General features: G+C 43.7%; 1 protein-coding gene across 1 annotated transcript in view; it reads right to left on the minus strand.

The window, feature by feature from the left end:
- Positions 1-12888, minus strand: part of ATG4A (autophagy related 4A cysteine peptidase) — a gene marked incomplete in the record, with an annotated part of 835516 nt that overhangs the window by 551918 nt on the left and 270710 nt on the right. The window contains 1 exon segment of the mRNA XM_044057209.1: positions 1332-1477. Coding sequence (XP_043913144.1) covers positions 1332-1477 — 146 coding nt within the window.

The following is a 12888-nucleotide window of genomic DNA, read 5'->3' on the forward strand; positions in this document are numbered from 1 at the left end:
ATACCCTGAAATCATCTTCTTATGTTTTGGCCCGTTTTTGCTTCTTTGCCTTATTACAACATGAGCATGCAAAAACAACAGCATTCATGCATCAATCTTTCAAGTGTGCAGTGCCTATATATATTCTATACTTGCAGGATGGCTGCTTGGTATCCCCATGATGTCCACATGGTGCAAGGCAGCAGCAGTGCTCTTCTTTACCTTTTAAGATAGGTGAATGGCTTCCAACCACTCAGACCTACCCACCCATCCAGCTTTCTGGATCCTATACAAATCAAGATCAACAGCATCACAGACACGACTGGGACATTACAGCTGTACAGTATCAACACTGGGTTTTAAGATGGGCTTACTTTATAAGCTGCCCTATTTTAACAACATCAATCCTCCATGCAGACTACTGGAATGCTACACTGACCTTTGCCATCAGGCTTCTGAAGCCCAGGAAAAAAAGTCAAAAAGTTACGGAATACAAAGGAGGACAAAGAAAATATTAAGGCAAGAGAAAATTTGAGGAAAATGTCCTCAAAAAGGTTAAAAAAGAACAGAATTTCTAAAAGTTAAACAAAACTAGTCTATGCAGTAAAAACACTTTTTTTCCACATTTAATAGGCAGCTTTTGTTTTCAGCATTTAATGTTTACTACTACACCTGGAAAAACCCTGGGCAACTGTTGCCTTGTTAAATGCTGGTACCAGTCTAAGTCAGGTCCAAACTGTTGTGTGCTTGCATTCAAGTACCATTTAGATGGGGGTCCTCGTCCCTATGGGAACATGGCGTAAATAGTGACTGTCTTATGCTAGGAGAGTTCACCCAGGGTTTTCATGGAGTAATGACTCACTGACAGCAGTAACTCATAGAGCTATTTCTTGTCCACGGACACAGACATGTGATACTATCTGGTCACAAGACACTTACCATGCATTTCATTCACAATAAAAGACTCTCTCTCACTTCATTGCTGCACTCCCAAGGAAAATAAATCTAGCTCTGTGATGCTCAATCCATCTTTTCATGACAGCCCTCATCAGACCAAACACATTCTACTATTTGGGAAGCTGGCTCCATAGAATAATGTTTTCTCATATATCAGCAGCCTTTATAACAGGCTTGTCAAATTCTGTGAAGACCTGTCTTTTACATAAATCAAGAGCACTGATTTCTCAATGCCTTGTAATTTGTACAGCTATTGTACTCCATTGTTCACACAGTGGTTTGAAACCAGAAAAAAAGTTGCAAGCCTATGCATTGCTTCATGCATAGAGATGCTCACACCACAGATGCAGTTCTCTTGCTATTGTGCCAAAACTTTTACATGATGGTATACCTACCAGGGCTACAGAAGGGTCCAAGTTCACGATCTTCATACGCTGTGGGATTCGCTGGCAGTGATAACTCACATCATCAACCACTTTACTACTTTCTGGGTCTATTGCACTCTGTGTGCTATGTGGATCCAAATAAATGAGTTCATCACCTATCAAAGTTCAATAAAAGTGATACTTAAATTAATAACATTTTTGGACTGGTTTTGAAAAGTACAAGTAAAAATGCATATCTCATGTGTGCTGGCACAAGAACAATGTGGCAGAAGAGAAAGCCTAAGTCCACACCTATATACTTGAAATACATGTCGACTGATACAGCACACAGAAAATTGGGTAGAAGGGAATACAATGAGTTGTATTAAAGATGGAAAACCACCACAACATTTATATATTCAAATCATCACCTAAAGTAAACTGCAAGTTAGCTGCATGTTAAAGTGACAAAAGGTAAAATGCACTCAATGTGAATGACTAAAATGAGTCAACAACGCAGCACATAAGGTCAGGTTTAATAACAGTGCATATTAAATCATCATCCTTCAACTGAAGACTTTTGAATTGCTCATGAAGTCATTTTAAGTAGTCTAAAACCATAAAATGCATGCAAGTGGGATAGTCAAACTAATTTGCTAAAACTGGTTACATCGTTTTGTAGATGAAGGGCATGAAACAGACAAAACAAAACCGCTTCTGATTACCACTGAGATAACAGGATCAAAGAGCTTAAGAGCTTTAACTTTAGAATCATTTTAGAAAATGTCAGCACGTTACAAGAAAGGTCTAGAATATAGAATACTGCTCTGCTTGATGTAAATGCATACTTCTGTTACAAGAAATAAGCACAATGAACATCCGTTTGATACTATAAATGATCGTCAAAATTCCCATTTAAAGGACGAAACGTTCAAATTTTTTTTTACTTCCTTTTTTTCTACTGCTGCTTGGAAACTGTTAGCCCTCCCATGACCAGACTGATTAAGTTATGCCCTGAGAGTGGCAGGTGATCACAGGAAGCTGCAAACCAAGCAGTTTTTTTTTTTTTTTTTTTTTTTTTACTTAAGCATCAGTCTCCTCACATCCCTATAGCAGCTGAAGGGCTTGGCCCACATTACCAGCCTCCTGCAAATGCAAACTAGAACACATGGGCAACATGCTGTGCTCAGTGTGTCCTGCTGGCATACTCACATCACACCCAGCCTTCACTGGGTTTATGTACAGCAGCAGGCCTAGCTGCCTCCCTCTCCTTATAAACAAGCATCAGCCACTTACTTTCATCCTCCAACAATGCTGTAATTAAATTATTTAAGTTTGTTTACGTTATACACTGATATTAATGATATTAATGGGCGACTGCAATCACAACATTAATACAAAAACATTGCAAGGCTTAAACATATTAGAGCATTTGTTAAGAGGTACAAACCCTATGTAAACAAATCAAGGATTACATACTTTAGAACTTTTGCAAGTCCATGCAAACACAGACAAAAAAGGAAAAAAAAAATATCAAACAGTATTTACATGAATGAATCAGAACTTGACCCAGTGGGGTGGAATTGGAGGAGTAAGAAAGTAGGCAGGTGTAGGAATTTATGAGGTTGGTTTAGGTGACAGGTGTCAGAGGGCAATTATTTTTTGCAGGTATCTTTTGAGCTGAGGTCTAAAATTGGAATAGAAAGGGACGTCTTTTAGGGTTTTGGATGTAACTTCTGGAGTTTAGGAGTCTGTGTGAAGAACGTGAGGTCAGTACAATGTTGTTTAGTTAACAGTGCCAGTAGGTTGGAAGTTGACTGCAAGAGACTTTTGAGGTTGTAAGGGGAGTTTTTTTTGAAGTTCTGGGTGCAGTCATGGCTTAATTCACTCTGTGCCATAGCACAGACTCAGGAGCTGTCCACTTTCATGCAATGAAGATAATGCAAAAATTATAAGAAAGCCTTCTGCAAAATGGTATCAATGAAAATTCAAGGGGAAGTGGATGAATTAAAAAAAATGGCCATACTGGAAGTAAGTCTCTTATCACAGTGATATCATATTCATCCAAGGTCTGACTTACTTTGTCCCACAGAAGCAGGAAGTACATCATGAGGGTGGGTATCGGCAAGTTGCAAACAGTCTTAAGATTTACTTGCCTTGTAATTCCTATGATCCTAAAATCCCATAAAAACTGACTACCCCGTAGTGATATAAATGAAAGTTTGAAACACAGTAATGACCCACAATGTATTTTGTCTTGGTTAGGGTTGCCACCTTTTCAAATGCCCAAAGTGGGACATTTTTGGTACAAACATCAGATTTTGCAGGCCAAAACATACTCACGGCCAGTACAAAGGACAGAAAGTACAGTTGTGTACACTTACCATAAATGTAGATGTTCAAGTGTATTCACTACTGCAGTCATTACATTTGGGTTATCTGCCTGCAGGTAGCCCTCAGCCGGCCTGAATATGAAAGTCTTGGGTCCTGCGTCGGATGCTGTCTCTTCTTCCATGACGTCAGGTAGTCAGGGGTATAAAGCATGCAGCCGATGCCATTACATCAGTTTTTCTTGCCCCAAATGTCAGGTGCCCCCATAATGGGAAGCATATATCTATATATATATATATATATATATATATATATATATATATATATATATATATATATATCTATATATATCTATAAAGGTTACACCTCCAACAAAAAGCAAACACACCAGAAAGCTGAAATACACTAAACAAGCAGAAAGGTATAGCCAAGAGAAGTCAGGTTGCTGGAGGGAGGGTAAAGTACAGTTGTGTACACTTACCATAAATGCAGATGTTTGATTATATTCACTGTTGCAGTCATTACATTTGGGTTATCTACTTGCAGGTAGCCCTCAGTCAGCCTGATTAACAAAGTCTTGGGTCCTGTGTAGGTTGCTGTCCCTTCTTTCATGACGTCAGGTCGTCAAGGGGTATAAACATGCAGCCGACGCCATTACATCAGTTTTTCTTGCCCAGATGTCAGGTGCCCCCCTAATGGGAAGCAATTAAATATAAAAGCACAAAGATATACCTCCAACAAAAAAGCAAATACACCAAAAAGGCTTTTAAGCATAGTAAAGGAAAGTAGAGGTATAGCCAAAAGAAGTTAGGGGGCTGGAGGGAGGGTAACCAGGACTGCAACAGTGAATACACTCGGACATCCACATTTATGGTAAGTGTACACAACTGTATTGTGTTCTTCGTGTTTCACTGTTGCAGTCATTACATTTGGGTAGATTCCCAAAGCTATGGTTGGGAGGAGGAATTTAAATACCATTAGGACCAGCTATAAGGCCCTGCAAGTCTGCAGTGGCAAAGCCAGCTCTGGATTTAGAGAAAATTGGCAAATGATAATGCTTGGTGAAAGTATGTACATAACTCCAGGTAGCAGCTTCTAGGATGTCCCTGGTAGGGATGCCTCTGAGAAAGGCTGTAGAGGTAGATGCAGACCTGGTGGAGTGAGGTCTGATCCCCTGGGGCATAGGTTTTCCATGGTGCTTATAGCAGAAATGAATGCAATGGCTTATACATTTAGAAATGGTTTGCTTTGAAATAGCCTTCCTCTCTGCCCTTGCAGCAAATGCCACCAGCAGTTGTTCATATTTCCTTTGAGGTTTAGTCCTGTCCAAGTAGAATCTAAGTTGTCTGTGCACATCTAAGTAATGCAGTATCCGTTCCACTTTACTCTGTGGATTGGGAAAGAAGGTTGGCTAATGAATGAACTGATTAAGAGCCATACTGGATATCACCTTGGGCATGAAGGACGGATTGGTTCTGAGGGACACCTTGTCCGCATGAAAGATGATGAAAGGCTCCACTGCCATAAGGGCCTGTAATTCAGATACCCTTCTAGCTGAAGTGATTGCTAAAAGGAAAGCTGTTTTCCAAGAAAGAAAATTTAAGTCTGCAGTAGCAGCTGGATCAAAAGGAGGTATAGTGAGATTTTACAAGACAAAGTTAAGTCCTAGGCTGGGGTTGGAGCTCTCCTGGGTGGTCTCAAATATCTGGCCCCTCTGACGAACTGCTTGAGCAGTGGATGAGAGAAGAGGGAAGGTTCTGTGTTATAATGAGCTGAAATGGCTGAGCCATGGATTTTAATGGAGGAAAAAGACAGGCCCTTGTGAAGCATCTCAGTTAAGTATTGTAAAATCTGAGGTAAATTGGGTGCTGCTGTGCTCATCCTTTGAGATTAGTACCTGGCACAGAATCTTTTCCATATTTCAGCATAAGATTTTCTAGTACTAGGCCTCCTTGCCTCTAAAATGATATCCATCACAGGTTTGCGGAGGGATGGTAAAGGAGAGATTAAGTAATTAGCCAGGCTGCAAGGTTCAGTGTTAGAAGCTGAGGGTGCAGAATCTGGTTCTCCTGCTGAGAGAGCAGGGAAGGAGTCTGAGGCAAGTGCCATGGAGATAACCATGACACACTGCGCATGAGGGGGTACCCAGTGTTGGCACGGCCAGTCTGGAGCAATCAAAATCATCCTTGGTTTGTCCTGTTTGATTTTTAGTAGTACTTTATTGAGCAGAGGCAGAGGGGGGAAGGCATAGATTGATAGTTTTTTTCCAGCTAAAGGACAGAGCATCCACTTTCCAGGCTTGTTTGTGGGGAGTCCTTGTGCAAAATTTGTCCAACTGGTAGTTCTGGGGAGAGGCAAACAGGTCTATATCTGGGCTCCCCCATTTGCTTGTCAACATGTTGAAAATCCTTGATTCCAGTTTCCACTCGTGTGGTCCATGAGGTTTCTGCTTAGTCCGTCTGCCAGTGTATTTAATTTTCCTGGCAGGAATTGAGCTTGTAGGTGCACTTGGTAGCTCAAGGCTGTGTTCACAATGCCATGGCTAGTCTGCAGAAGGGGTAAGAATGTGTACCCCCCTGCTTGTTTATGTACCACATAACAGTGTTTTGTACCTACCATAAATGTAGATGTCCGATAGATATGCAACTGCAGTCCTGACATATGGGTTGTCCTGCCTCAGCTGGAGTATAAAGGCATCAGCCATCTTCTTCAGTGTTTCTTGCCCCAGATGCCGGGTGCCCTCCAATGAAGGCTAAATTTGGTGAATGGATAAACAGATAAAATCAGACATGCACAACAGTAATAAACAGATACACCATAACATATATCCCAGCTGATAGGTAAGTAAGGGACCCAAAATGGGAAAACAGAGGGGTAGGAGGGAAAACCTGACTGCAGTTTCATATCTATCGGACATCTACATTTATGGTAGGTACAAACTGTACTATGTCCTTCAAGAATGCAACTGCAGTCCTGACAGCCAAGCTGGGGTGGTAGGACTAAGCAAGAGATGGTGTAGCTAGAAGGCCCTGCAGGACTGCCAAAGCAAAGCCTGCTCGGGATCTGGAGTATAATGGCAGGTTGTAGTGTTTGGTAAATGTATGCACAGAGCTCCATGTAGCAGCCTCTAGAATGTCTTTGTAGCCACTCCTCTTAGAAAAGCTGTGGATGTGGCCATAGCTCTGGTGGAGTGTGGTCTAATATTAGCTGGCACACTTTCCATGAAAAGAATAACAGAATCTGATGCAGTGTCCAATCCATTTTGAGATAGTTTGTTTGGTGACTGCTTTCCCTTGCACTCCAGCAGCATAGGCTACAAACAGTTGGTCAGACTTCCTGGTGGACTTTGTTCTGTCCAAGTAGTAGCGTAGTTGTCTGTGAATGTCTGAAGTATGCAGCAACCTTTCCCCTTTATTTTGAGGATTAGGAAAGAAAGTAGGGAAGTGAATTGCTTGGTTTAGAGACACTCTGGATACCACCTTAGGCATGAATGAAGGATTGGTCCTAAGGGAAACTCTGTCCTGATGAAAGATGATAAAGGGAGGAACTGCCATGAGGGCCTGTATCTCCGAGACTCTTCTTGCTGAAGTGACTGCCAACAGGAAAACCGTTTTCCAAGAGAGAAATTGCATTTCTGAAGATGCTGCTGGTTCAAAAGGAGGAAGAGTTAATTTTTCCAAGACATAATTGAGGTCCCATGCAGGGATTGGTAGCTTCCTTGGAGGTTTGATATTCTTTATGCCTCTTAGAAGCTGTCTTAGCAAAGGATGCGAGAACACAGTAATGTGCTGAGATAGCTGAAGCGTGTATTTTGATGGAGGAGTATGAGAGGCCACTGTGAAACATTTGTGTCAAGTATTCCAATATCTGAGGTATGTTCACCAATGATGCATCCTGGCCCTTGTTGACATTCCAGATGGTGAATCTCTTCCATTTGGCCGAATAGGTTTTTCTGGTGGAAGGTCTGCGTGCCTCCAGCAAAATTTCCTGAACTTTTTCGGAGAGTGAATCATGGGTCTGAGTCATGGAACTCTCCAGGCTGTCAGCTTTAGGGTTTGCAGGTTCTGATGAACAGTCTTGTAACTGTTGAGTCAGGAGCAGAGGCCATTGAGGCAAGGGCCACGGTTTGGAGTGAGTTATGCTCAATAGTAGTGGATACCAGTGTTGCCTTGGCCAGTCTGGAGCTATCAAGATTCCTCTTGGCTGTTCTGCCTTGATCTTCAGTAACACCTTGGTGAGCAAAGGTAGAGGAGGGAATGCATAAATTGTTAGAGCATTCCAGCTGAAAGAAAGAGCATCCGTTCTCCAAGCTAGAGGATGGTGTATCCTTGTGCAAAACCTTTCCAGGTGATGATTGAGATGAGATGCAAAGAGGTCTATGTCTGGTCTTCCCCATGCAGATGCTATTTGTGCGAAAATGCGTGGGTGTAGCATCCATTCGTGTGGATCTAAGAAATTTCTGCTCAATCTGTCTGCCAGAACATTGTCCTTGCCCGGAACAAACTGGGCTTGCAAGTAGATGTTCAGTTTCAGGGACTTTTCCCAAAGAATCATTGTTAGTCTGCAGAGGGGTAGGAATGAGTGCACCACATGACAATGGTGGTGTCTGTTCTTATTAGAAGATGACCTTGTTGAAGAGATTTTCCAAAGGCTTCTATTGCATGTATCACTGCCAACATCTCTTTTTGATTTATGTGCTGATGCATCTCCATGGGAGTCCATTGCCCTTGAATGCATCTGCCATCCATGTGCGCCCCCCATCCAAGGTCTGAGGCATCTGTTGTAATAGTTTGACTTGTTGGAGGTTTGTTGAAAAGCATGCCCTCGTTTAAGTGACTTGCTTGAGCCCACCACAGGAATTCCCTTTGCAGGCATGGTATGAGTGGCATTATGTCTTCTAGGTTGTGGCTGTGTTGCGACCACAAGCTTTTAGGTACCACTGCAGCTTTCTCATGTGTAGTCTTGCCAGAGGGATTAGAAGAATGCAAGATGCCATGTACCCCAGGCCTGCAAGGTTTATCAGGTGGGTTAATTTTGTTAGGCCTCTGAAGTAAGCTGTTAACTGTTCTTGTTTCTCCTCTGTGAGAGTTTTGCTCCTAGAAATGTAATCTCTTGGGATGGCAGTAATCTTGATTTTGAATGTTGACTGTGTATCCCAAGGCTTGCAGCAATTGAATGTACGTAATCCAAGTGTCTTACCAAGGTCTGTTTGTGTCTGCTTGTATTAGGCAGTCGCCCAGGTAAGGGTATATTTGAAAATGTGCCACTACTGATGCCAGGCATTTCGTGAATACTCTGGGCAATGCTGAGAATTGATAGTGCTCTGTTCCTGCAAGAAATCTGAGGTACCTTCTGCAACTGTGTCTGATAGGGACATGCAGGTATGCCTCCTTGAGGTCCAGAGTAACCAGCCAAGACCCCTTGCCCAGCATGGGAAGAAGTTGCTGTAACGTCAGCATCTTGAATTTTGGCACCATGAGAAAAGTATTTAGAAGGGACAAGTCCAAAATAGGCCTCCATTGTTTTTCTTTTCTTGGAACAAGGAACAGTCTTGAATAAAATCCCTGGCCTTGTTCCTGAGGAGGATCCTTCTCTATTGCTTTTATTTGTAACAGCTTTGAGACTTCTATGAGTGCCTCTGCCCTTTGATTTTGTGGCAGGTTTGGCATGCCTTGTCCTGTTGGTAAGGTATGGAAGTGGAACCTGTAACCTCTGTCTATTATGTCCAGAATCCAATTGTCCTTTGTTATAATGTGCCAGTTGTTTGAGAATAGAGATAATTTTCCGCCTATAGGTGCTTCTCTTTGAGCCTGTCATTGTGATTGTCCCTGTGGTGCAGGTGTACCTGTGCCATTTCTTTGATTTTGTGGTTGCCATTGGCGCCCCTGTAGGAGCCTCTGTATTGCCCTCGCCTGTTCTCTTGTCAGAGTCTGGAAAGGACCAATTCTTTGAAGGCCAATTCGCTGAACCTTGGGGCTGAACCTGGAGGAAATCCTTTACTGTTTGAACTGATTTAGCTTTTCTTCAATAGATTTCAGCACATCCTGAGCATTAGCTCCAAAAGCTTCTGTTTATCCAGAGGTGCATCCAGGAGCTTTACTTTAACATGATCTGGCAGTGGTTGTTCTTTCAACCAAGCATGTCTGGATAACAGCCCTGTCATCGCTGCCCTACATGAAGCCTCCAATGCATCATAACCACACTGTAGAAAATGATTACTAACCTGCTGGGTATTATGAACGAATCCTGCAATGCCTTTCTATCTATAGGCTCAGGAGAGGCTATCTTTTCTGCAAATCATCCAGTAAATAATCCTGGTACTGAAACATATGAAAAGGCAGTTAAGACCTCGAGGTATAGACTTTTACCCCATCTCCAGGGACCTTGCTTCCCTGTCAGCTGGCAGTGGATTCCTGGCTGAGGAGGTAGCCACTCCTTTGGGACCCTGTGAAATAGTTTCTAGATCCACAGAGTGGGCCTTAAAGAGATGCTTGTGAGTGTCAGGGACCCTGTAATATCGGTCTGGCTTGACAGGAGCAGGAGGGAGAGAATCAGGGGAAGCGCTGGAGTCGGAGAAAACATCATCCAGGACATCCAAAACTGGCAGGATAGCTAAAGGTCTGTGCTGGGGTAACTTAAGGAAGGTAAGCCTTTTCCTGGAATCAGAAAATTCCTGACCCTGCCACTTAAAATGCTCCCTCATGGAGTGTAGGACTTCACCAAAAAAAATCCTCTGGAGGGAGGCAGAGGGAATAGATTCCTCAGCATCAGAGTCCTCATAGGCCTGGAAGGATTCTTCTTGGGTTTCTGAATGCTCTGAATCTCCAGAGGCTACATCTGAAGAGAGGTTGTCTGCCTGCTCAGTCCTAGGCCTTTTTTCTGCAGGCGGCTGAGAACCTCTGTCTGGGTGAGGCTGAGACCCCCTAATAAGAGAAATAAGATCTGCAGCCAGAGACATGATTTGTTTGTCAGAAGAAGGGCCTGAGATGGGCCTTGGCCTGGCTCTGGGCCTTAGCACGTGCAAAGGCCTCGATTGACATGGATGCAGGAGGCCTAGCTGCGCAGGGGTAACCTTGTCCACTGGAATGGTGTCGGGTAGATCCAGAACTTTTCCGGAGGAAAATCAACAACCGGCACTGGAGTAGCCTCCGAGACCGAGGGATGAGTTAACGCGGTGTCAGCCTGGGCGGAATTGGAATTACCGCGGACCGGGCACTTTCATGAGGCTTAGGGGCGCGCAATCGGGGAAAACGCTGGGCCAAGGATGTCGGTCCCGGTCCTTTTGTTTCTGGTAGTTTGTGCTGTCGGTTGTTCCGACGGGCATGTTAAGCGTAAGGATTCGCCAAAAAGTTCGCAAACTCTGCCCGGCACCTGAGTTAAAGCAAGCACAGGCGTACAGGCCGAGACGTCGTAGTCTGGGCCCAGGCAAGGGAGGCAATAGGAATGAAAGTCCTTATGAGGTATTTGTTTACCACAAGACAAACAATTATTAACTTTCTCAATTTGTTCTGACATCGGCTGAGGCAAGAAAAATGTTAGATGACAACTGAAAACACAGGAGCTGACCGACCGGAACTGCTTCTGCTTCGGGCACAGCTACAGAAAGACTGAAGAAGATGGCGTCGGCTGATGCCTTTATACTCCAGCCGCTCTGACGTTGGGGAGGGGGTGACATCAGCTGACGCCGGACCCAGACTTTGGAATCTGCTGCCTGAGGCAGGACAACCCATATGTCAGGACTGCAGTTGCATTCTTGAAGGACATCAGTGGTGTTGTCCGTCTTTACCATTAGTTGTCCTGGAAGAATGTGGTCCTTGAAGGCTGTCAGAGCACTCTGTACAGCTAACATTTCTTTTTGATTCATATGCAGGTGCATTTGACTTGGGTTCCATTTGCCCTGAATGCACTTCCCTGCCAGGTGAGCCCCCCATGCATAGTCTGTACGCCTGTTGTTGGGGTTTGGGCGGCAGGGGGTGGGGTGAAAGGTAGTCCCTTGTTTTGGTGGCAGGCCTCTGCCCATCAAAGGAACTCTAGGTGTAGGCAAGGTATGATAGGAATCATTGTTTCTAGGTCTTGAGAATGTTGACACCATAGGCTTTTTAGATGCCACTGTAGTTTCCTCATATGCAGTATTGCATATAGAATTAGAAGAATGCAGGAGGCCATGAACCCCAAGGCTTGCAGTATTTGTCTTGCAGATAGCAGGGTTTTTGTGGCCACTTGTTTGAAGTAGGTTGTCAAATGAATTTGCTTCTCTGGCATGAGGTAAGCCATCTGGGAAGTTGTATTCAAGCTTGCTCCCAGGAATATAATTTGCTAACAGGGTACCAGGTGTGATTTCTTTTCGTTTATGGTGTACCCCTGACAAGTTAGAACCCTTTGTACAAAGGCCAGATGATTCAAAAGTATGTCATGGCTTTCTGCCTGAATTAGACAATCATCCAGGTATGGGTATATTTGAATATTTCTTTGCCTGCAAAATGCAATAACTGGAGCTATGCACTTTGTGAATACCCTGGGCGCAGTAGATAAGCCAAAGGGCAGTGCAGAGAACTGATTGTGTGTATAGCCTGCTTTAAAGCGTAGATATCTTCTGCAAGATTCCCTGATTGGGATGTGCAGGTATGCTTCTTTTAAATCTAGTGTTGCCACCTAGGCATCTTTGCCTAGCATAGGAAGTAATTGGTGAAAAGTCAGCATCTTAAATTTTGGAATCTCCAAAAAGATGTTTAGAGTAGACGGGTCCAAGATAGGATGCCATGAATTGTCTCTTCTGGGTACCAGGAAAAGTCTTGTGTAGAAACCTTGTCCCTTTTCCTCTTCTGGTACCAGTTGAATAGCCCCCATGCTTAAGAGAGAAAGTACTTGTTTTTGGGCCTCTGCCCACTGATTTGGGGGTAGGTCCGGCCACCTGCTTGGTGTTGGCAACGTGTGGAAGTGAAATCTGTATCCCTGGGACACTATATTTAAAACCCATTTGTCCTGGGTAATGAGTTCCCAGTTCTTTGCATGAAGAGTAATCTTTCCCCCAAAGGTGCAGTCAGTTGATAAGTGCTTGGAAACTTTAAAAGGAAGTCATTGAGACAGCTTACCATGGGGGGAGTCTTATCATTCCCAGAGCTGGAAGTGGAGGCCCCCCACTGCCTAGTTCTGTGTGCTCCCTGGGACTGAAACATTGAGTTTTTGCTGTGTCTGGGTTTGGCTTGAGAAGACCTGGAAGGGGCTGGAAGGGACCAATTCCTAGAGGACCAGTGCC

Source organism: Protopterus annectens, chromosome 15.part0, assembly GCF_019279795.1.
Source record: "Protopterus annectens isolate FY-2018-M chromosome 15.part0, PAN1.0, whole genome shotgun sequence".
Taxonomy (NCBI): domain Eukaryota; kingdom Metazoa; phylum Chordata; order Ceratodontiformes; family Protopteridae; genus Protopterus; species Protopterus annectens.